This window comes from Mytilus edulis, chromosome 2 (genome assembly GCF_963676685.1).
Source record: "Mytilus edulis chromosome 2, xbMytEdul2.2, whole genome shotgun sequence".
NCBI lineage: Eukaryota > Metazoa > Mollusca > Bivalvia > Mytilida > Mytilidae > Mytilus > Mytilus edulis.
Genome location: NC_092345.1, coordinates 36,172,587 through 36,199,339, shown reverse-complemented (window position 1 = coordinate 36,199,339; position 26,753 = coordinate 36,172,587). Strand labels below are relative to the sequence as shown.

Genomic DNA, 26,753 nt, shown 5'->3' with positions numbered 1-26,753 from the left:
GTAATTTCTAACTACAAATGTATATATATACTTTTTACAGATATCTATCCTATATATATTTCATTTTCGCTTTCGTTTTTAATTTTCCGAAAAAACATTGGAGTTTTACATGTTGTAATTATTTGTAGTTTTTTTAATTTGAGACTCGGACACTTTAATATCAATCGATAGTAATGTTTAAATGACAAGGACAAAGCCGTCATATGCCGAATGAGGTCTACCGTACGTGCAAATAATATTAAAGAAGTATAAATATTGTACTTTCACTTTCAATTTCAATTTTCCAAAAGAACAAGATTTCACAGAATTTTCTAAAACGTATTATCATATACAGTTGTTTATATTTTGTATTTGACCTTTCACGCAATGTCCCTGTATAAAAATGTGGATCCAGGATTTAGAAAAATGAGGGAGGTGAGGACTAGAGGAACTGAATTGATTTTTACAAATTAACAATTGAAACGTTGCTTGTTATCCTTTCATTAGAAGTTGTCAGTGGTGCCATATCTGCGTGACCTAAAAGCGGTAAAATGGAAAAGTGAAGGGTGTTTTTAGTCACGCTATATACGTCTCTGGCTAATGTGAGTTAAACAAAAAAGATATGCAGCATATTTAGAACACGGCCATATACCACAGAAATGGTCAATATTATTAATCATCCATGTAATTTGCTATATATGGGATTATTGAACGAAAAGATATAAGACTGGTTGGGTTTAATCTCCATAATTAGTGATCCTAATATTTTGGCTCTTTTTTGGTGTTTTTATTTTTCTGCTGGATCTGTCACAAGCTTTTTCCGGCAAATTATTTGTAACTGATCAGACATCATTAATTTAGCGGAGAACACGGATTAAAATTGAATATTTTTATATTATATGTGCACAGGCACTTGTATTCGAAAAAAAGAAGCCTACTATACCTTATATTTAGGTAAATATAAAAAATAATTCTGTGACAAGTGCCTGTGTAGCCCTACATATATGTGCCGCATATTTATTTGATGGGTCAAAAATTGAAAACAGCACGTTTAATAATTTCTATGCGTCCGAAGCGCTCTTCAGGATTTACCTTCATCAGTCAATTTAATAATACTAGTCAGTTTGATCCATATGTTATATAGGATCTGACTAAATGATAGACTGACGGCACCTTCTATTCAGTTTAGATTTTCTGAAGATTCTGAGAAATGCTTATTCTGACATAAATCACTATTTACATGTTACTATTATTGTTGGTGTTACCAATTATGTAAATCAAAGTTATCTGATTTTATGCCCTTTATTGGGCCCTGTAATTTGGGAAATAAAAATATTCTATTCTATTCTATTCTATTCTATATCGTTCTTGATACCGTATATATTGACATAACTTTTCCGTATTTGTCTCTGCTATTATTTATCCGAAACCGGAAGTGTTATTTTGCAGTCGACAAAGTTTGGAAAGACTATTCTAGCGCTATTTAGACTTCTGTATCGAAGGCATGATCTTTTTTGTTCTTTAAACATAAAGAAGATGTTTCTTTTTAGCTGATTTGAAACTGTAGGACAGTCAAGCTATGACTGTCACATCTGTGCATCATGTTGATCAACTACACCATTTACACCAGGTCAGGAATAACCACCAATTGGTGGATTATACCTCAATTGACGTATAATCCACCAATTGACATATAATGATATAGACCAATTGGTGTATAATTCTTTGTTTTTCAAAACAAATTATTCCACCAAAATGGAGCATTGTTTTCTTAAAACCATATTATGGTATGAAAACTTGTCAAACATTTCTAGTTTAGTATAGTGACATAACATACAGTACAGCCTGTGACATCCTATCCTCTTAGTTATGTCCACCCTCTTGCATGGTCAACATCCAATGGTGAACATTTATTGGGGTATTCAATCTTCAGATGTTGGCCATTTATTGGGGGGTCATAAAACATAGATAGATTTTTTATCTCAGTATGTTACCTGTTAAAATCAATCAGGGTTGAAGTTTTCAGCTGGTATGTTTCATTAAAATTTACCTGTACAGGAAACTCAGGTTTCTTTTAAAATTGACATTTCACCTTTTTTTGAAAATGTAGAATAAAATATTGTTTTAGTCTGTTTAATTTATTATTTGTTTTTTTTTTGTTTTAATGTTATTTAAAATTTTTATTTTTGTTTTTTTTTCATTTTTGTATGGGTTTTTTCATTACTTTTTTGTTTCTTATTCTTTTAATTTCTTCTTGGTAAGAATCTCGAGTAGAAATGGCAAAAAGTCAAAGATAAAGTTATTGACTAGCATTTGAAATAAACACTTTTAATAATTGTTTTTTTAAGTAAAAGGTTTATATAAATGTACATGATGTACATTGTATTCAATTGTTTGTTAGCATTATTAAATGAGTTATTACTATTAATAATAACTAATAATCATGCAAATGATATTTAAAAAACAAATAAAGTATTAAACAAGTCGGTTTCTTAACAAAATAAGATGATCAATATCAACCCTTTTACAATAAATTTTGATAACATCTAATATTATTCAGGAAAACTACAAGTTTCATTATATGGTTTAGGAAAAAAACTAATTTTGTTTATCTAAATTTTTTTCAAATCTCAAAACAAGAGTTGTGCACAAACAATCACTGAAAAGACTTATTTTTCAAATGCCCACCTAGTCCTGTGACTTTTTTTCCTGTGACTTTTTTTCCGTTTACCGAAAATGCTAATCATAATGAAAAATGTTCTTATCTCTGAATAAAGTGAATCTTATGCAAAGAAATTATTTTAAGAAATTGAAATTTATTAAATATGTTATTTTCAGTTTGGTTAATTTCTTTCAAAATTTGTCTCCAGAAAAAATAATGTGCACTTCTAAAAATGGTGACACTTTTATGGTCTATTAATTAAATCATATTTTTTTTTCAGTGTATTATATTGTTGAAAGTGCTGGACTAGCATGATACATATTCTTGGTATACATTTGCAAAGAATATTTCACTCAACCTAGGCCTTTTAGATATTTGTTAATAATTGCAGGGACTTGAATGAATTAAGACTTTTAAATTAGACCGTTGGTTTTCCCGTTTGAATGGTTTTACACTAGTAATTTTGGGGCCCTTTATAGCTTGTTGTTCGGTGTGAGCTAAGGCTCCTTGTTGAAGGCCGTACTTTAACCTATAATGGTTTACTTTTTAAATTGTTATCTGTATGGAGAGTTGTCTCATTGGCACTCACACCACATCTTCCTATATCTACTTAATAAAAAATGAATTTAAAAAAAATCTAAGAATAAAAACTTATGATAAAAACTGTAAACTTAATTGTGTCAATAGGTAGAATTTTTGGTCATAATTTAGAAATAGAAAATAATGGACTATATAAAATACCTAGAAATGATAGAATATGTAAACTGTGTCTCTTGTAGGTCAACGAAAACACCTATTCCTTGATTGTAAAATTAGCAAAACAACTTTGAGATAATCTATATGAAAATTATTTACCTTCTCATAATAATGTCTCTTACCCAAAAACAAAAAGTAAAAGAAATGCTTAACCTCTAAAACATGGATCATGTTTAAAATATCATATGACAATAAAGATATTATCAAATTTTGCTGTAATGAATATTTCTAATATTTATATGTTATTTAATTGAGAAATAATTAACTGCCTAAATTTTATTTAGCGTAAGTCCTAAAGACAATCTTTAACATATATATGTTAAACAATGTTGAATGCAGATCAGTCTATTTACAATTAATAAACAATTTTGATGTAAGAAAATTAATTTGAGAAACACCTTTTCATTAGAAAAGGCAGGCATTGTAAATGTGTGCAATTATATTTGAAAATGATACTTAATATAAAAAATAACTTAAATTGATTAAAAATTATTTAAAAAGTATAATATTAAAACTAATAGTCATGAGACAATTATTTTTTTGAGCTGTTTTTTCACCTAGTTTTATTATTTCATTTTATTTTCGAATTTCTTGTCATAAACACAGTTATTAAATTTGACAAACACATACATGTATATATTACCTGAGACACATGACCTGTAAGTTATATAATTTTAACACTTCAATGCATTCAAGATTTCCCTTTATCCTTGACTAGTTTTTGATTAATACCTTGTGTATTAAAAAAGCAACAGGGACATATAGGGCCACCATGGTGAACATATTTTTTATGGCCACCATTAATAAGATAAAGTCACAGGTAGTACTGTATTGCATTTAATCAATAATTGTATTTGAAGTTTCTTCTATTGTTATCTTGTCAATTCTTGATTGGCAAATTTACCTGTAATCACCTGTCAATGGACATCATTAATGTCTGCTGTCATGTGATCATGAGTACAACTCCACAGGTGAATGGAGCTCTTTGTTAATACTTGACTTTCATTATTAAAAGTCAATCATGGTCAATAGTACAAATGTTTCAACAAAAGAATTGTTGTACACATGCATTCTCAAGAAATGCAGCAGGCTTTGACAAAACTGAAACTTTCGGCGGACTCAATAAGGGTCATGAAATAGGTTGCAAGTTGCAAAATCATGCTATCTCACACTAGCATTTAATTACAAAAAACTTGCATTATACATCAATTGGTCTATACCAATATACCTCAATTGGTGGATTATACGTCAATTGAGGTATAATCCACCAATAAGTGGTTATTCCTGACCTGTACACATGCTAGTACAGGTTTATCTGTATTTATGCATGTAAATGGCATAGGCACAAGTTTGTTTCTATGAATTTTGTCTATGGAAAGGTGGACTCTCCATATACCAGGGGTGTAGCTAGGTATTCAGTCAACTGTAGGCATCAATCGGCAGTGGGTCTGGGGGCCGCTCTAGGCTTCCATAAGGTCCAGGACAGAGTCCTCGGTTCACGGTTTTCAGTGTTTTAGCTGCAAAATTTTATGTACAAAAATATTTAATTTACTGGTTATTTAATCAAGAAAATTATAATATACATGATGAAAAGTTCAAAGAATTATAAATAATTTACATTAACATGATAAACTGTCATCTGACTGGTGAATTAAATATAAACGCAATAAAACACAGTACAATCGGAAATATATAAAAAAAATATTTACAATATCATTATGCATTGCCCAGCGTAGATCAGCGTATCCCTTTTATTAAGCAGTATACCCTGTTTGGTATTTTCATACCTCTGATATATACGTTTAACTTAATTAATAGTACATATTGACGATCCTTCATTAAAAAAAAATAGGCACGTTATGTAAACACTGATAATAAAACTGTCCTTTTGGCTAGACATCAACCATCAATCTTTTGATTCTTAACCCTTCACCCAAGCCACACAAAGTTGAAACACATACACCATTGTACACATGTAGTCGATGTCTAATGCAAAAGTTCTGTTCCGTTCATACTATCGTAACAAAATTCAAGAAATTCATATGTCTTTATATCCTCTACTGTAAAATCCCTACCTGCTTAGGAATTTGAATAATTGTGGTCATTACATGCAGATCTGAGAGTACACAAAATTACTGGAAGCTAGTTGATCGATTGATTTTCATAAATATTAATGCAAGTTCAGGACAATTTTTTTTTACAATAAATACAACAGGGAGCTAGGTCCTGTAATAGGTGTCTTACAGGACGAAGGTCTGGAAATTTGAAAATGCCATGTATTGGAAAACGATGGGTTATTGGATAGAAGCAGAAATTTTGCCTTTCAGTGGACCAACTACGAACTCCTCAAAGAGTGACATTCTCTCTACAGCTAGGCATCGGATTTATTGTCCCCATTCTGACCAGATGCGACTGTGTATGTGACTGTATTTATACATCCTGCACAGCCAAACGGACGACCAACATTGGCAAGGGTTTTATTGTAGGTCGGGTGAAGACAAAGTGGAAAGCTACTTTGTAGTTGAAAACTAACAACTAATTAAAAAAAACATGTTTCTAAGTTGAGGTTCATTTAAGTTTTTGTTGACAGAAGTGAAATTATCTGAACCAAATTTCTAGTTTAGTTTCTATACAAGGTAAAATCATATAAAACATTCAATTCTATCCAATATTCCATTCACTAAGGACTAGAGACTAGTGTACACATGACAGTCGATAATTAAAGAGTTTTGACAACTTCACTGGCTTTCATCTACAGATAACGTTGTTTATTATTTTTTTTATTTTATTATTTTTTTTAATAAAAAAAAATATTTGCGAAAAAATTATGTGTAGGCACATGCCTAAAGTGCCTAACGGCAGCTACGCCCCTGTATACATAAGGAAAGTCAACCTTCCCAACCTTCCCATAGATAGAAACAAGTTCCAGTGGTTATCACCCTGGAGCATGGTTGTATCATAGGGTTTTTTCCACCAAGTTTTGGTTTATTTGCATATTCATATTGATCAATTTATACTTTTCTTGAACATCTGTGATCTCTTAGTCTACATATATAGATGAACTGTATGCACTGAACATTTGCTTCTTCTTCTTCTTCTCTCCGTATGAGCTTCCTTGACAAGGCCATGGAAAGATAATTGATGGTTTCCCCTAACCCGACCGGGTCATTTTTTTACCGACGGGTCATTTCATTTTTCTTTTTTTTTTGAAATGATTAATGCATGTACCCTAAAATATACCTTGAAGTTTTAAAACACTAATGCAGTCAATTAAAATTATATACAATCTACAAGACATCCTTAAAAAAGCAGTTCGAAATAAGTAAGTCTTGATCATTTGCAACCATTCCAAGTTGAAGGAGGGATGTGTTGGAGATGTTGTTAACTTTGGGAACAAGTTCATTGAATATCAATGCTTGCATAGTTACAAAAAAAAAAAAAAAAAAAAAAAATATCAATGCACAGATTAATTTGTGCATGGTTACAAAAAAACAACAAACAAAAAACATGTTCGGGAACCCACCAACAATTAATTTTTCATGGCCTAAGGAACACCAAGGATTAACTCCAAGTAAAAGTACTATTTACACATTAAAATGTATAGTGGATATATTTTAAAAGTTAAGTTTCCAACGGTAAAAATACAAAGTAAAACTCTCCTATTTACACATAAAATCCGAGTGTCCTTTATAAAGAATAAAACACAAATTATACGGAGTAAAAACTGTTTGTTTCAGACTGTCAACCATCCATTGCCTCAAGCAACTTTAAGCGCTTAATATATAGTTTATAGCACATCTCCCTAGTTTTGGCTTCTATCGTGTTCATTATCTTGACGTCTCTTAATATTTGTGAAAAATGTCTGCAATCTATATTTAGCCTGATAATGTTTGGTTTGAATTGAAAGACACTGTGCCAGACTTCATCTGTTGTATGTTGAGTAACATACATGTAGGCCTTGAATGGAACATGTTTCTGTGACAAATACATGTATATGTACATACATTAATATTATGAAATAATAATTAAGGTTGATTTGACAAAAATGTTTGATATGGACATTTTGTACCTTCTTTATGATTGTCTCTGGGTATATTTGTCTCTGAGCATATGAACAAGCTTGTGGAGCTAAGACTTTAGGTTGCTAATTGAGTGCAAGTCCTGGAGACAGCATCAACAGTCTGTTAAAAGTTTGTGATTAATTCATTTTGAGGAGGACCACATTGAAATTGTCAGCTTTGAGTCCGTGATAATTTGTATGCAGTTGTATTTGCGTTGTCACATCTCATTTCCATGGAGTTTATTAGTTTATATGGCCTCTACCCCCTGTGTCAACTGTTGCAATTTATGAATTAAACACATAGCTTAAAACATTTACAAATTACATAGTAGAAATCCCAAAATAGCTTTCATCTAATGACGATCTTTTCTGTCAGTTGTCTGTTTTAGATATACAATGTATAGTCACACTTGTTCATGCTGTTGTTGATTCATTTTTAGATTGAATAAGACTTCAGAGAGCATATGATAGAGAAATTCTTAAATATTACCATGCACAGGAAACTCCAGATGAACTGAGGTAAATTAAATATTTAAATTGTAGTTTTACATGTACATGTTTTAGTTTACCCTGAACATTTTAAAATTATTTTCAGATATGAACATTGAAATGCAGGTCAGTGTATGGCTTTTAAAAATTAGCAAATCCCATTAAGTATGATGTGACCAAATTTTGTAATGTACAGTTTTACTGATCAATTTATAAATAGTTGTCTGCACATTAAAAGTTTACTTTTGATCCAAGTCCAAATACTTAAAATTTGGAAGTTGCCAAAGTCAATGATGAATGGAAGTAAGAATTAAATCTTATTATGACATGTATAATATCAATGGATGAACTAAAAAGAGAAATGGGCTTTGGTGTAATACATGAAATATGTTATAATGTGCACTGATTTATTAGAAAAAACATGTAAGGTTTAATTTGTTTATTTTATATGAATATTCAATAAAAGAGATGCATTTTATATATTTATAGACACAAAGGGTTTGAACAGCATCATTCAAAGATTATTGTTTAACACTATAACTAAGTTAATTCCTTTAATGACTGTTTTTCAATATTAGACAGTGCCAATCTTCTATAGTCCGAGTTTTATGTATACATGCATTTTCAAGTAAGAAAATGTATTACCGGTAACATACATGTAGATGTAAAAGATTAAGGTTGACTCCCATGATCCTATAAAGTGTATTCCAACACTACAAGTATGTATTAACCTGAAACAGAAACAGACAATATAAAATGTCCTTGCTTACAAATGTATAACATTTTTTCAACATTCCATTTATGATGTTTTGACAAGGATTTTAAAGTTTGAGTTGAAACATCAAAATGTTTTAGAAGCAGAGCGATACAATTTATTTATATTAAAAATGCATTGCCATTAAGGGTCATGTGAACAAATGATTTTGAAATGATTGACAGTTCGTTTTAAAAACATGCTCTCATGTTTACTTTATAATTAGAATTAGTTCACTAGGGAACAAAATTTTGCATATCTTACATACAGCCTATATATATGTTAAATAGGGTTTTCATTTAAGATTACCAAAATTGAATTCATTGCAAATTTACATTTTCTTAATTTACAGATGTTAAAGTATTCTTGATTTGCTTAAAATTCCTTTATTTTGTACACATTTGAGATAAAAAGTGTGTAGAATCCAGAATAAAATGAATGTGAGCATGCTGAAAGGTAGTTTAGTAGTTATTAAAGGGGCAATAGCTGTCAAATTCATGTTCACTGATTTGACTCAAACTCTCATATTAGATTTATAACAATGTAAAACATTTATCCAAATTATAAAAGTCTAAAGTAATTCATTTACAGGGCATGGGATTGATAATATGTATGGTAACTTCATTTCATGTGTATTTTTAGTCTAGACCCCAACTTATTAAACTATTGAGATAACCCCAAAAACAACCCACTGTCATATATCATGATATGAACATTAACATAAATAGAAATAGAAATATGGACCTTGTGCAAATGGATTTTCTATGTCTGTTTGATTTCAATTTGAAGGCGAAAAAATAATTGAATTTACGATTTTACCTGTTTAAGTATGATTTTTTTGGGATCAAATCGGTTAATCAATTTATTAACCTTTGTGTCACTTTCAATTTGACATTCTTTTCTTTTAATAGCCTAACATGCATCAATCATGAATAATCTATTTCTAGCTAAAGGGTTAGATTGAAGTTCACATGAATACAGATTTAATGAGGTCGAATTATTCACTTGCAAGTAAATAATTCATCATCAATGTTTCTTAGCTTATTTTGACAAAATTGTACCATAATGGCTGCTAATAGTGAATTGATATTTCACTTTTTCATTTTCCTTAATGATTGAACAAAAATAATAATAATTTAAATTTTTAAGCAGTTAAGCTGCTTTATGCGAGCACCCTAGATTTATGGTCTACCCAATAAATGCTGAAATATGTGCCACTTTTATTATCTGGCTGGCTATCATGTTATTTATAACTAATTGGACACTTTTTTCATACTTTTTATTCTGGAATTTAAAAAATATTACCATAAAAACATTAAATGGTCGTCGATTTTCCCAAAAGTTTTGAAGTTGCACATAGGAAGTAGTGCTCAATAGAAATCCTTCTGTAGTTTATTATCCCCTGTGCTGTTGGCTAAGATGTCAAAGAACAATTGTATGAAATATTTGATCGCTGAAAAATATATAAAGATGAGTCGTTTACATTTCCCAAATGGCAAAAGTCGTAGGAATATTGTTTGTCATCGATACGTATAACATATGTCAGTAGTCTATTAATCAGCTGATATAAGTTGGCGGCAATTTCAAATTACATAGAAGTCGAAATTTACGTAACTTTTAAATTGGGAGGATTCTGATGATACATAGGTACTTTATTATTAATCATTTTATTCGTTTTTTGTCTGAAATGATTGAGATTATTTAAATCATCTTAATTCAGTAATCTTAAATGTATGCTCATTTGTATTCTTGTTAATATTATTTCGTTATCTCACAAATGACCTCTTTCATGCTTGTCAAATAAAGTTGTTGTTATTGTAGTTTTCTGATTGGTCGATGTCAAGGTCATTTTAAGATTGTTTCGCTTTGGTGTAACATAATGCTACACATACTTTGATTTAGCTCAATGTGCTTCAATAAATATTGAGATTAAAACTTTAACAACTGTTTTCTAAAGGACGGCATAATCATTATTTAACTTCCAAAGTCGCATATTCTGCAAAATATTAAGTCCGAATCTGTGACGCGTATCACACCGTAATTGTTTTTGATTTACAAGGAATTTTCGATTTACGGTACAGAAAAATACGACTTTTTTGTTATATGTTTCTTTTTATAATTTTTCACATTTAAACACTCGTTAAGTGTTCTTGATACAATTCTATGCGGTTCCTTCAGCAACTTTATGCTGGTAAACGATTTCCCCATGAAAATAATGTGAAAAGAAATCGCATGATACGATAAAAAGGTAACGACTAACGAGGCTCGAGAAATGTTTATCAATATGTTTTAAACAAGTTGAAGTTACAAACAAGTTTTTCTGAATTCCTACTGTTACAGTTATTTAAAGTTTAAATAAATGTTTTATTTTTATTATGATATTAGTAATGGAAGACAGTTAAACCGTAATCAAGATATTTTAATTCAGTTATAATTTGAGATGTTAATAAAATGGCACTGGCTACGGTTACATGGAAATGTAACAATAATAAAAATGTTATTGTTACATTGGAGACTAAATGCCGGAATGCATGGTTGGGTAAGGACCTGTTTAATTACGAATGTAACAATAATAATGAAGGCTACGGTTACATTGCGTTATTGTTACATGGAAAACAGTAATGTACGATGGGACTAGAAATATGTACTAATAATAAAAGCTGAAGACATTTATTTTATATTTACAATACATACATTTATTACATACAATTTATTTACTGTAATTTTTTATTTACAATGACAATTTCTACAAATCCAGTAAGTGTTTTTTAAAGTCCGACACATTTTTGATGAACGAAATTACGTCCTCCACGGAATACGTGTACATGCAAAAGTTCTTAGTATTTAAGTGACAGTTAGCAAACTTTGCTTTTGATGTATCAATTTGCGTCAAATTGTATAGCTGTATGAAATCTATGTCTTGATATTGTTTTAGTTTCGTTTACAGTGACTTGACTGTAAGTGTTGCTATCCACCAATTGCAATTCATTCAAAATTTTGACCAAATTGTAAATTGTTTTATTAAACCAAATTGTTCAACTGGTCAGAAATTTGAACCAACTGCTGTAGAAAACCACAGTCAAGTCATGAAAGTGCAAGGTGATAAAATAAAACATACTTACAATCCTATAAGACTTTAATGGTAATTTAAAAAATTAAATTAGAGTTTATACATATTTGATAAATTCCTAGGGTATGTACTTTCCCTGGTTTTATTTTCATTAATGATAAGGTCAGCTTTCCATCTTGGCAGCTTGGCAGTTTGGTTTTAATTAAGAGATTAAGGGATATGTATTAGATCATAGATAGGAAACAGCAGGATGACAGCATGGATGTTATCAGAGAAACATCTGTATATAATTTTGATAGGATGGTCAGTTGTTGTTTGAGCATGGCACTGTTAGCAGTCATATTTGTACTTGTGGAAAATTTATTCACTTTTCATTTTCTTGAAAGTGGCTTTATTAGTTTTTGATGCAAATCAAACCGAAACTTTTAAACACGTTAAATGGTACATTTGGAGCGTCTTTGTATTGAAGTTGATGTTTGTAACATGGATATTATATTTGTACCTGATTCTAAAGATGCTGTTAATTATTCATTTCATTATCAACTTTATAGTTAGCTGTTAGTTAATGTGTTTGCTTCTCAGTAGCTATTCCGCATGTATGGGACGGTAATAGTCGGGGATTAACCGAGCAGTTAATAACAGCACCGTTAAATGCAAGGAAATGTGTCAGGCAGAATATTCCTTTTCAAGACTTTATTACCAATAATGATAATATAATCGAAATGGAGGACATATTCCGTTTTTAGCAGATAAATTCAAGCTACACCTTATATGGTAGTGCACGATCCCACATGCATCAGTTAGTACACAGAGGACCACGTGGTTTCTAATTCCACTTCTTTCACAGTGACTTCTTTATTAATGGACAGAAGATTTAACTAACTGGGCGTCCATATTTTTCTTCACCCTTGCTTCAGTGGAAATGTTATGTTTCATCACCGAACGGAAGTTAGTAATCATCTAAATTCTTATAAGTTTCTGAAAACTTGACAGAACATAAAGCAGACGATTTTTCTACTTTCACTTCAACCGGGAGTCTACGATGTGACATGTCAACAATTGGAGAAATTTATCCCTACTACATACATATGAAGGATATGCAGCCTCCTTTAGGAATTCTATATCAGAGACTGCAGCTTAAGTAGAAAACCAGGAAGTTTGTGGTGTTCGGAATACAAGGTGATATGCAGCTGAAACCACTGCCTTTCTCCCCAACTGAGGAGACATTACAGCAGGTACGAACTCCTTATACTCAACCCTTATTATGCCGGGTCTGAAAAAATATTTACATGGGGGCTATTCATTTCATTCATCCCTAGGCTAACTAGGTTTTCATCAAGTAATTATAGAAGTGTTTTATTAATATTTACTTTGTTAGTATATTATTTATCTTATAGGAGGGATCATGTAGATATGACCACTTATTACCCAGGTATGGGTTTCTACGAATATCACTATTGTTTATGTGCAGCTCGTATGCTTCTGTACTATATAGCAGCAGAGTGGTCTATTAGAAACACTACTCTTAGGATGGGAAATTTGTAATATTTTCAAGGTATCAGAGAATGCGCAGCTATGAGATATTGCAATAGTCATAATTGTTCGATTTGTAAAGGGGAAATATATATATGTTGTACTTACTTAAAACCGAGACCATATGAGCCCCAGAGTATCAGATCTGGCAACTTAAAGACATTTTAGATCCCCATGTCAGTTTAGACTTCAGTTTCCACTTTAAAACTAACAGTTTATCAGAGTATTTGAATGACCATCCGTACTATGGATTTTTAGGTAGTTGAATTGATGGATTAATAGCAGGTTTTCATGCAGGATGGCCACTGAACAGTAGCAACCGACAATCTATTAATCAATCATGCAGGGTTGAGTGCCTAACCGTCTAGCCCCAGTTTTGTTTAAATCTGCCTGAGGATTCTCATCTAAACACTCGTGTTTTATCAACCACAGGTGTTCTGCACATGTATGTTTTAATGCTCACCTATCAGGGTCCTTCCATAGGTTGCAGATTTTCACCTGTCTGGGTTCTGGATATTGCATGTTTATAACTGTCAGGGTTATACCACATTTTCAAAGTTTTACCTGTCTGGATTTAGCACAGGTTCATATATTGTTATCACCTGTTTAGGTTGGACCAGATGTTTATAAGACATGATACTGCTTTAGTTTTATATTTCAGCAGGAATCTGGGACTATTATAGTATAATAGTCCCAGCTGGAATGCTGTTTATGGTTCTCAAGGAATGATAGTAGGTGAAATTGTAACTATAAATCCGCCTAAGGAGTGTAAGATGACTTGTCAGTTCCAGCGAACTCAAAGTTACGGTATTTGCCAGATGCAGCTGTTCAACATTCATATATCCAGTGAACATTCGGACGTTAAGCAACCAGCAATCAATCAATCAATCAATCAATCAATCAATCAATCAATCCAGTAACATTGTATCACAGTACGTACATTGCACATACATGTAGCAATGCTTGCAGACCTGCTCTATTTTATATGCAGTCTCAAGAATTTTTACTTTTTTTTTTAGTCTTCTAAATGTTATTGTTTTGGGGTTGTTGTTTTTTTTCACCTATCTGGGGTTTACCATATGTTATTATATGTCTCGCTTGTCAGGGTTTTACTACAGTATTCAAGTATTTTTACCTATCTGGGTTCTACCTCAGGTAATTGTTGTTTCACCTGTGGGTTCTACCACAGGTTTGTAGGCATCCTTATGTATAAGTTTTAGTTAGACTTATTATTCTGGCTTTCTATGTTTTAAAACATTTATGGTATGACTAGTTTAGAAGTATATAAATAGTGTGCCAATAATAGATGAAGATTGTTTAATTTATTTTGTAACCTATTGCAAGATTTCTCTTAAGCTAGCTCATGCTATACAACATGTACAATTAAATTGTATTTAGCAGGGATTAGGCATAATAACTTAAGAATAGGGCATCCTGACCCTTTAACGAATTCGTTGACTTATGGTTGCAGTGCTCATTTAATCTAGCTTTTTGGATTTCTCCGATGTGGTGAATTTACGTATAGTAGTAAATTGCAAGGCAGGACACACTCTTAATTCAAAAATTTATTTAGACATAAAATTTTCTAAATTTCACATAACATCTGAATTCCTCAAAATGTGACCTATTTCGAGAAGGTATATTTTCAACCCAGTTGATTTGATGCGAAGATATTTACAGTACGAAAAAATTAGGGAGCTAGACCAGATTCCTATTTATTTGTTAGTGATGAGTATAATAACGCTCCTTTGTCTAGAGATACATTAATATCTCTGCTTAGAGATTTGCTGTTCAGATAAGGGTATTATTAAATGATAGTAAATTTTGTGGTCATTCTTTTCGAATTGGTGCTGCTACATCAGCAGCAGCAGCAGGGGTTGAGGATCACATTATCCATACTTTAGGTAGATGGTCATTTGATTGATATAAACGTTACATTCGAACTGATCCAACAACTGTTTGCAAAGCACAAGCAGAATGTGTCGTTCCTAATTCTTATACATGTTTTGTTCTACATCAAAGGAGTCCTAGAACTACATTTTGTTCATTATTTTAGTATTGTAGTTATTTTATTTTGCGTGTTTTCATTTTCATACATGAAATTATATTCAAGTACTTATTCTTTTAATGGTATATTGAATTATTTTTATCTTTTATTTTAACTATATATATATGTACCTGTATCATTTCTTGGGGGCTTTCACTCATGCTACTCGTTCAATTTGGCCTACTTAATTTCAGGGAAATTATTTTCCCCCAATTCATTCATACATCTTATAAATTATTAAGGCTTTGTTTTATTTAAGGGTGATAATTAAGTTAGTTTTGGTACCTGCTGGGATCTACCGCAGGAATTCTCATTTTTCAAATTTATACCCGTCTGGGCTCTACCAGTCAGGTTCTAATAGTACCTGTTGGGATCTACCGCAGGAATTCTCATTTTTCAAAATTCATACTTGTCTGGGCTCTACCACTCAGGTTCTAAAAGTACCTGCTGGGATCTACCGCAGGAATTCTCAGTTTTCAAAATTCATACTTGTCTGGGCTCTACCACTCAGGTTCTAAAAGTACCTGCTGGGATCTACCGCAGGAATTCTCAGTTTTCAAAATTCATACTTGTCTGGGCTCTACCACTCAGGTTCTAAAAGTACCTGCTGGGATCTACCGCAGGAATTCTCAGTTTTCAAAATTCATACTTGTCTGGGCTCTACCACTCAGGTTCTAAAAGTACCTGCTGGGATCTACCGCAGGAATTCTCAGTTTTCAAAATTCATACTTGTCTGGGCTCTACCACTCAGGTTCTAAAAGTACCTGGTGGGATCTACCGCAGGTATTCTCATTTTTAATATTTATACCTGTCTGGGCTCTACCAGTCAGGTTCTAAAATTAATTTTTCACCTGTCAGGGCTCTACTGCAGGTTCTTAAAATTGCATAATTTAGGCAATTTATTTTCTAATTAATTTAGGTAGTGTTTTTCGATTTGGTTATTTTAATTAGTATTTTTGTAAGTTTTAATGAGTAGCCCCCTAGAAAGCCAAATGATACATTTATTATTATTTTCATATGTATTAAGTATAATAGATTTAGAATTGATTGTGAATATGATACTAGTATACTGTGTATACAATATGGTGTCTTAGTATATTAGTTTGTTAATAAAATTAGAATAGTTATTATACAGTTTTGCATAAATATCAAGTATCCAGTATGGCAGGATAAATGTTCCATTCAAGTAGAACATTTCCTTTTCTACTCTTAGTATCTATATTAGTATAGATAATGTGGTATGATGCATGAGACTAGTAATTTTCTATAGGAGACATCCTCTGTTCAATGTGGTATGGTATATGAGACTAGTTCTTGTCTATAGGACTCATCTACTGTTCTTTGTGGTATGGTATATGAGACTTGTTAGGTTTTATTAGGGGACTACTACTGTTTCTATGTGGTATGGTATATGAGACCTGTCAGTGTTCTTTAGAAATATCTACTGTTCTATGTGGTATGGTATATGAGACTTGTCAGTGTTTTAAGGAGACATCTACCTTTCTGACAGGAATAGGTATAAATGGTAATTTAAAAATTAAATTAGAGTTTATACATATTTGATAAATTCCTAGGGTATGTACTTTCCCTGGTTTTATTTTCATTAATGATAAGGTCAGCTTTCCATCTTGGCAGCTTGGCAGTTTGGTTTTAATTAAGAGATTAAGGGATATGTATTAGATCATAGATAGGAAACAGCAGGATGACAGCATGGATGTTATCAGAGAAACATCTGTATATAATTTTGATAGGATGGTCAGTTGTTGTTTGAGCATGGCACTGTTAGCAGTCATATTTGTACTTGTGGAAAATTTATTCAGCCCACCCACCGTTTCCCCAGCTGCACCTTTAAAATTTTAATAGTCATAGTTTAATGTCAGTTATTTTTTATATGTTTATTTAAAAGGGGCTACTCATAACAATATGTGATTTGTTTGTTTTAGTTTTATGTTTTTCATTCAATTTGGCCTACTTAATTTCAGGGAAATTATTTTCCCCCAATTCATTCATACATCTTATAAATTATTAAGGCTTTGTTTTATTTAAGGGTGATAATTAAGTTAGTTTTGGTACCTGCTGGGATCTACCGCAGGAATTCTCATTTTTCAAATTTATACCCGTCTGGGCTCTACCAGTCAGGTTCTAATAGTACCTGTTGGGATCTACCGCAGGAATTCTCATTTTTCAAAATTCATACTTGTCTGGGCTCTACCACTCAGGTTCTAAAAGTACCTGCTGGGATCTACCGCAGGAATTCTCAGTTTTCAAAATTCATACTTGTCTGGGCTCTACCACTCAGGTTCTAAAAGTACCTGCTGGGATCTACCGCAGGAATTCTCAGTTTTCAAAATTCATACTTGTCTGGGCTCTACCACTCAGGTTCTAAAAGTACCTGCTGGGATCTACCGCAGGAATTCTCAGTTTTCAAAATTCATACTTGTCTGGGCTCTACCACTCAGGTTCTAAAAGTACCTGCTGGGATCTACCGCAGGAATTCTCAGTTTTCAAAATTCATACTTGTCTGGGCTCTACCACTCAGGTTCTAAAAGTACCTGGTGGGATCTACCGCAGGTATTCTCATTTTTAATATTTATACCTGTCTGGGCTCTACCAGTCAGGTTCTAAAATTAATTTTTCACCTGTCAGGGCTCTACTGCAGGTTCTTAAAATTGCATAATTTAGGCAATTTATTTTCTAATTAATTTAGGTAGTGTTTTTCGATTTGGTTATTTTAATTAGTATTTTTGTAAGTTTTAATGAGTAGCCCCCTAGAAAGCCAAATGATACATTTATTATTATTTTCATATGTATTAAGTATAATAGATTTAGAATTGATTGTGAATATGATACTAGTATACTGTGTATACAATATGGTGTCTTAGTATATTAGTTTGTTAATAAAATTAGAATAGTTATTATACAGTTTTGCATAAATATCAAGTATCCAGTATGGCAGGATAAATGTTCCATTCAAGTAGAACATTTCCTTTTCTACTCTTAGTATCTATATTAGTATAGATAATGTGGTATGATGCATGAGACTAGTAATTTTCTATAGGAGACATCCTCTGTTCAATGTGGTATGGTATATGAGACTAGTTCTTGTCTATAGGACTCATCTACTGTTCTTTGTGGTATGGTATATGAGACTTGTTAGGTTTTATTAGGGGACTACTACTGTTTCTATGTGGTATGGTATATGAGACCTGTCAGTGTTCTTTAGAAATATCTACTGTTCTATGTGGTATGGTATATGAGACTTGTCAGTGTTTTAAGGAGACATCTACCTTTCTGACAGGAATAGGTATAAACTCCACTTTATTGATGGTATTACTAAATCAGTCTATCAATCTGTATAGTTATATTATAGCCATTACCATACTAAAGGTGAACTGTTTTATTTTTAATTGCTATAAAAATGTCCAAACTAAGCTTTTATATAGTTTTTACTGAATATATGATGTATTATTTTAAATGATATATGATTCTTATAAATATAAAATCCTTTTCGAAAGAAAAACTATATAAAAGCTTAGTTTGGACATTTTTATAGCAATTCAAAATAAAACATTTTACCTTTAGTATGGTAATGGCTATAATATAACTATACAGATTGATAAACAAATTTAGTAATAACATCATTAAAGTGGAGGTAAAGTCTTATAGGATTGTAAGTATATTTTATTTTATCACCTTGCACTTTCACATTTTGACTGAATAATTTGTTCAATATTCTGACCAGTTGAACAATTTGATTTTATAAAACAAATTGCAATTTGGTCAAAATTTTGATTGAGTTGCAATTGGTGGATAGCAACACTAACAGTCAAGTCATTGTAAAACGCATCGCATCCCAAGTTTTAATGTTTTTCACCCTAAACAAAATTGGTTCAAAGTATAATGACAGTAATAAGAGAAGGTGTGCAGTTAAATACTTTAAAAAAGTGAAACCATTGAACTATATTTTTCGCCTTTGGCACTCCTAATCTTGAGTAGTATCTTTAAGAACATCAAAACCATTAATACGTAAAACTATTCAAGTTATACACCATTTGTTGAATAATAATATTTATTTTTTATCAGTATCAGGGGCGGATCCAGCCCCATTTGATAAAAGAGGGGGGGCGGGTGTTCCAACTATATGCTCCCATTCAAATGCATTGATTTGCCAACCCCCAGACCCCTATTAATCTATTAATCTCAGCGTAATGCAACCGTAGCCTCAGTAATTATTTTTACATTCGTAATAAATCGGTTCCTAGCCCAACTTTGCATTCCGGCAATTAGTCTCCAGTGTAACAATAATATTTTTATTGTTGTTACATTTCCATGTAACCGTAGCCAGTGCCTAATAAAATTGAGAATGAAAATGGGGAATGTGTCATATAGACAATAACCTGATCTAAGAGCAGACAACAGTCGAAGGTTACCAATGGATCTTTAATGCAGGGAGAAACTCCTACACCCAAAAGATTGCTTTTGCTGGCCCCTTAACATAATAACAAAAATGTATACTATTTCAACTAGTCACTTTGTTCCGGTGGAACTTTTAAATCAGAGGAAGAACAAAGTAACTAGTTAATAAGTTTCTACGGAACTTTTCGGCTAGTGAGTTCTTTCCGCCCTAAACTTTCCAACGTCGGAACAAAAGAGCATTTACAATAACTTGGACATACACTAAAATCAGAAGTATACACAAGAAATTAAAATTGTACAAAACAATAATGAAAAATAAATATGATATACAGCAACAATCACCACATTAGTAGGTCCTCACTATGGACAGGTGCATACAGAATGTGGCGGCTTAAACATCTTAACTGGCACAAAACTCTCCCCTAACATAGGACAGTGTATGTGTATAATCTCAGACATTGAATCTTTATATATATAAATTGGAAATAACTTTTGAAAGTGGTAGGATTGCATAATATAAACATTACTGTACAAGCATTATTTGATACTTTAGAAAAAGCTGAGAACAATGCCTGAGATAAATATTTTGACTAATTCTTTTCACTATTCATCTGAACTTGGCCAAGTTTGCCTTTGGGTTTTTGATTAACTGCCTATAGCACCCTTTGGTTCTTTGATTTATGTATCTCGTAGCTAGTGCCCTTTAAATTGCATACCCTGTACAGAAATGATCATAAGTCATGTATTGTCTGGAAACTAGAAAAATGCTCATTTGGGGGGCCCGAATTGGGCCCTTTTTTGTCCCTTATTCTTAAACTGTTGAGACCATAACCCCCAAAATCAATCCCAACCTCCCTTTTGCGTGTTTAAATTTCATAGATTTCTATTTACTTATACTAAAGTTATGAAGACGACGTGATACCATTACATGTTTTGTGGTTTTAGAAAAATGATGAAGAAGGGATTAATTTTTTGAAAAATTAATATTTAATCCATGTAAGTGCAGTTCAAGTTCAACATTATAAATTTTTAGGAAATCTTTTGGAACAGGTGTAAAGTAAAATATATTAAAGGGGCACTAGCTGTCAAATTCATTGTAACCGATTTGACTCAAATTCTCATATTTGGTTTATAACAAGGTAAAACATTTATCCAAACTATCAAAAGTCTAAAATAAACAGTTTACAGAGCATGGGGTAGATAATATATAGGTTCGTTTCGTGTGTATTGTAGTCCAGACGCCATCTAATTAACTATCGATTTGACCTCAGATGACCATATAAGCGATGTAAACAAAAATAGAGATACGAATAGATTAAACCAACACGTGCAAGTGGATTTTTATAGGTCTGTTTGATTTTATTTTATGATTAAAAATAGATGTTTCTCATTGTTTTTAACCATATACGAACGATTTTATGTGCATCGAATTAGTAATCAAATGATGTACCGTAGTTTCACTTTCATTGTTGACATTCTTTTCCTTTAAATAACCAGTACACGTACAATGCATGCGTTGTCAATCTCTAGCTAGGGGTTAACTTGAAGTTCACATGAATACTGGTTAGAATGATGATGACGTTTTCACTTGCAAGTGAATCAGTCAAAAATTATGTTTAATCGCTTATTTTAACAAAATTAAAGGAAATTGATTGCTAAAAGCAAATTATTATTTGATTATTCCAATTTGATTAATGATTGATCTAAAAAAAATCATACTTTATTTTTTTACATATATCGTAGCTAGTGCTCCTTTAATTGAGCTTTGCCTATTATCATGAATATGTAAAAGCGTTGTTCTTGTACATTGTTTTGTGAGTCTTAATATCTCTGATATTATGTAGAATGAATAGTCAAACTGTACAGGTTGTAAAGTATTTAAGTACAGGCCTGAAAATGTTTATACAATGTACATATTAATAGTTTATTTTAACATGTATATATTTCAGATGATTTGGATGAAGGGAAATGGTTTGATTGATTTTCTTAAGTATTAAACAAACAGCATTCCTTATGTCATTTCTGGTAAGAGTTGATTATTTTTAAATTTTCTAATTTATGTATTATTATAATTAAGGTACATTTTGATAATTGATAATGATTTGTTAGAGAATTTGATCACTGAAAAGGACAAATTGCTTTGATTACTATTCTAAAAACTAGACAAAAATAAATACAGAAAAAATATATGAAACCAGCCTAAAACCTTTTTGAAAAATAAGCAGTAGAGAATGGCATTTTATTTGATTTATTATGTGCTAAAAATAACGTTTTCTATTTATATTTCATTTTCAACAAAACTTGCAATCTAGTATACATGTATTTAAGTTAAAAATGTAATAAATGACAAAAAAGCTAATTCTAAGGACTCAGGGTTCCTTAGCTACCTCAATTTTGAAATGGCCCAGAGTTTCATTTCAGTTGATCCTCGGGTTTGGAAATGTCTTGAATTTTGCAAGAATGAGAATAACCTCTAACCTTTATTATAATTAATAAGTTCTTTCTTTCTATGTACAGTATATTATTTATGTGTATTGCTCTAGCATGTATATCCTGCTGACTTTAAACTTTGTTGTTTTCCAAAGTGCATGCGATGGACGTGGTATGTATAACTTGCACTATAGTTACCTACCCTTTTAAGAATTAGTATTTGTTTCCATATCTTATACATGTCAGTTCCTGATAAACTTGTAGAGCACTAACAAATTGATATGAGTCCTTGCGGCCCTTTAAGTTTTATCGAAAAATTTGTTCATATCATGCAAGGGTCCGGCTGTTTTTATATTTGCCAGACATGACCTTAACCGAAAGATCATTGACCGAAATAGGAGATAGGGATTCAGTTCAAGATTTTTATCACATAAATGATTTCAGTCATTTCATTTAGAATGTCCAGGACAATTCTCAGGATAAAGACAGAACAAGTCATTATTAGCAGTTCAGTAAAATCTCCTTAATAAAATTTAGAATGGAAATGGTGAATATGTCAAAGAGACAACAACCAACCAAAAAGCAGATAACAGCTGAAGACCACCAATGAGTCTTCAACGGAGAGAGAAAATACTGCACCCTGAAGTGGGCCTTAGCTGGCCCCTAAATAAAAATGTGTACTTCTTCAGTGAAAATGGACACCATCTAAACTCCAAAACAAAAAAAATGAACTAAAATTAAAAAACACACTAGACTTACAACCTTTCCCCTATTCCTCTAGCCAATTTAGAATACAGACACACACAGCAATATGCACAGTAAAAAAAGTATGAGTCTGATGTCAGAATAGGTAACAAAAGAAATAGAGCAAAATGACAATGATACATAAATTAGCAAAGGATTATTAGCAGTTACTAACATGCCAGCTCCAGACATCATTTAAACTAATTGAAAGATATTATCTTCATCATATGCAGACAAGTATAATCCATCCTGTTAAGGGGTTTAGCATCATACAATCATAAAATATATGAGAACATAACCAGTATCATGCCAACAACTGGTTTCAGAATAAATGTGTTTATATCAAATGCAAAGATCCTATACGAGTGAATCAATATTAATACCAAAATATTCCATCCTTAATGACATGACAACAGTATCGTTACTTACTATATCCCTTCTCAATAAGTCTGTTTAAAGGTTTGGTTAGCTTTTGTAACACTTTTAAAATACCTGTAGTCATCCCATATGGTGTTGCTAATATTAATTTTATGTGATCATGAAAACCTGATATATTTTTATTAGCCACATCAGAATTCTGATAGAATTTAGTAGAACTTCCTTTTGATGCTACTTTAACCAGACAAATATTTTAATAGTAGACCTGCAATCTTGTCTGAAACTGACACAAGTTTAATTTGGACTGATATGTTGTTTAGAAATAAAATTGACTTTTTATGTTGTGCAGCTTTCATTATTGTTACAAATGATATTTTTGGTCTCATATTCAAAGCTGCTATTGTTATAACAGTTATTGAAAAGAATTTGCTGATGTGTACTGTAAACTCTACAGAAATAGTAAAACTGAATTAAATATAAAGGCCTTTAATGTTAATTTTGTTTATTGTATAAAGTGAAAGACCAATGAATTCTATAAAAATTATAAATTTAAAATTCCAATAAAATTCTCTAAAATATTTATTTTCATATTAGAATACCTACTGCTATTTTGCCTTTGTCAGAATTCATACTACCCATGTCACAAAACAGAATTATTAGTGTGTAATTTTTAGGATATTCCAGTCCTTACATTGACTAATTAATTTCAAACACTAGGAGAAATTGAATATGGCATTTTTTACAATACAAAAGCAGTTTTGAATTTGTCAAATTTTTTATACATATATAATTTTCAGTTCTTTCTGTCATTTTACTGATTTAAAGATATTTCTTTTTTCAATGTATTTTTGTATTTGTATTTGTTCTTTTCTATCATTCATTAATTGTTAAAAAAAAATCTTGAAGAAGTATTTCACTATGGATATTCTGCTCTGAATTGTTTCAGTGAAGACTTTAAAAAAAAATCTGTTTCTATATATGTATACACAGACAGATTGATGTAAAAAAGTAAAAATAAGAGGACAAATTTCTCCCCCCACTGCTTCATTTAATCAAAAACTTGCATAAGTTCTATATTGGATCATAGGAAAATATTATTGATCAGAACGTAAATTCAGATTTAATGAACATAATACAAACATATATTGAGAGAAAGAGATCAGCATTTCCAAAAGCTTTATCAATATGATTTTAAATACGGCATCCAACATTTTAGTGGAATATTACAAACAATTTTAACTTTATACATGGTGACTAACTAGATTTATAAAAACAGCTGAGTTCTTCAAATCTTACTTATTTTAACTTGACAATCTTTGTAATGACATCTTGTATAATTATTATTCAATATGTTATAAAACTAAGAAAAAGAAATTATAAACAGTGTATAGTTTATTTATATGGAGCTGTTAGTCAGGTCTTAATATAGCAGGTATTAAACAATCTATCAAAAATTATATGATGACTTGTTTTTAACATCCAGATATAGTCACTTCATAAATATTGGCTTCTTTAGCTGTACTACCTGCTTGTCTAGTACAACCAATGTATACCTGCCCTGTCGGAGTAAGGGCAAGGGAGAACGGATGTAGTATTCCTATGTCTTTAGTGTTGTACCATGATATTAGACAGCCATTACTGTTTAGAATGTGTATTATTTCTGTGTCCAAATCAGTCACCATGACATTGTCTTTTGATGTTGTGGCTATTCTCTGTGGTTTAAATGATTTTTGTTTGTTGATTTTTGGATCGCCGGTATATGAGTTAACTATATCACTTCCCTTCCCTAAAACAACCACTCTTCCTTTTTTACCTTTGTGAAAATCTACCAGATGTATTTTCCCATCACTGGTACTTGTGATACTCCTGGGGTAAGTGAATAGAGGTTGATTGTGTTTATCATATTCATACACAGTTTCATGGTCTCCCTTGTGGTTAATTACGAAAACAGCCTTTCTTCCAAGTTTCTCGCTAATTCCTACTACTATAACCTTGTTACCACTGGTAATGTGGATACTAATAGGGACAAGGGGATCCACATTAAAGTCGGTGTCTGTTAGTTTACCAGTAGTAGTATTCAGTTTTTGTAGTCTGGATTTACCATGGACGGAAAGAAGGAGGTCATTAGATTTGGTTATTGCCATACCATAGACGGTCATTTTAAAGGTAGACAACTCAATGAGTTTTCTCCCCTTAGGTTCTGCATTTACAATACAACCATCTGAACTTGAATTTATCCAGATGGAATTGTAAGCACATGGAATGATTTGTGATACTCTAGAAAGTTCTGTCTGATATTCTTGGCAGATTTTAAAAGCAACACTTAGTTTCTCTAGCTTGTCACTCTCTTCCCTTTGTAGCACTCCAACATTAGATTGAGTGATCTCCCTTGGAAGAAAGTTTGGTATGGAATTGTATGAAGTTTGTGGTTTTGGTACTAGCACTTCCTTTGATTTGTTAACGCTGACTTCCGAAAAAAACTTTGCAACATCTTTGGTTTTGATTAAAATCTCAACTTCCCGGTTTTTCTCGTTAGCATGCTCCATTGATTTTGATAAGTTATGAAGGTCTGTGTCAATTGACTTCAAAATATCTTTTAGGTTTTGATCAACTTCATCTTTCAGCTCTTCAATATATTTGTCTATTGCCTTTTTCAATGCATTTCCATGGTTCAGAATATTAGGTATAACTTTATTATACTTGGCATTTTCAGCATTCTTACGTTGTTCCAATTGCTTTTTTATGGTAATGGCTTTTTCTTTTTCCTTTTTAATATAACTTTGTCCTTCTTTCAGTCCATCTAATTTGATTTTATATGCTTCACCGATTTCAATAAGGTCATTTGCATGTTTCTTATGAACTTTAGACACACAAGTTGGACACACTAGACTTTCACATCTCTTGCAATACAGACAGCAGGATTGTTCAGTATGGTCGGTACATTTAATATTTGTAAAATCCAATTTTTCACTGTGTAGACCAACGTCTTTGATACTTATGACATTATGATCCTGTGCATTTTTAATTCTAAGATGTCTTCCCTCTTTACACTTATCACAGATAAAAAGTCCGCAGTCTATGCATTTCCACTTGATGAGTTTCTTAGAATCACATAAATGACAATTTATTGGTATCTCACTTTTTTGAACAGATTGAAAATACGCCATTTTACTTTCCAAATTATTCTACTTCAACTGTTTATGATATTGCACTTTGTTACATATTATAACTGTAACTTATTTTTTTCATAAAAATAACGGATTATATTTTAAAAACTAATTTATAACGTGCAAGTAACTAAGTAGTTTGAAATCTTTCACATGATCAGGTTGACTTTTTCCTGATATATCTAATAGGTCATGTACTGTTAGGAGCTGCTGACAGATTAACAAATTTAAACAATGTAAATAATCAACGCTATTGTTAGAAACTTTT

The 26,753-nt window shown here is 31.6% G+C and overlaps 2 protein-coding genes across 7 annotated transcripts in view; one reads left to right on the top strand and one right to left on the bottom strand.

Annotated features, from left to right (window-relative positions):
- Positions 1-1,400: 1,400 nt before the first annotated feature.
- The window catches only part of LOC139512085 (STE20-related kinase adapter protein alpha-like), a 45,440-nt gene continuing 20,087 nt past the window's right edge, over positions 1,401-26,753 (top strand). Inside the window, exons 1-4 of one of the 6 annotated variants that reach the window (XM_071299463.1) lie at positions 1,410-1,481; positions 7,898-7,976; positions 21,716-21,791; positions 22,352-22,368. In XM_071299463.1, coding sequence (XP_071155564.1) covers positions 22,360-22,368 — 9 coding nt within the window. In that variant the 5' untranslated portion in view covers positions 1,410-1,481; positions 7,898-7,976; positions 21,716-21,791; positions 22,352-22,359. Of the gene's footprint in view, positions 1,482-7,854; positions 7,977-21,715; positions 21,792-22,351; positions 22,369-26,753 lie in introns of those variants that run through there. The other 5 variants (XM_071299464.1, XM_071299462.1, XM_071299465.1 and 2 more) reach the window with 5 other exon arrangements.
- LOC139512084 (uncharacterized) lies at positions 24,681-26,574 on the bottom strand. The gene has a single exon (XM_071299460.1). It carries the CDS (start codon positions 26,483-26,485, stop codon positions 24,791-24,793), a length of 1,695 nt encoding a protein of 564 aa, XP_071155561.1. The 5' UTR covers positions 26,486-26,574; the 3' UTR covers positions 24,681-24,790.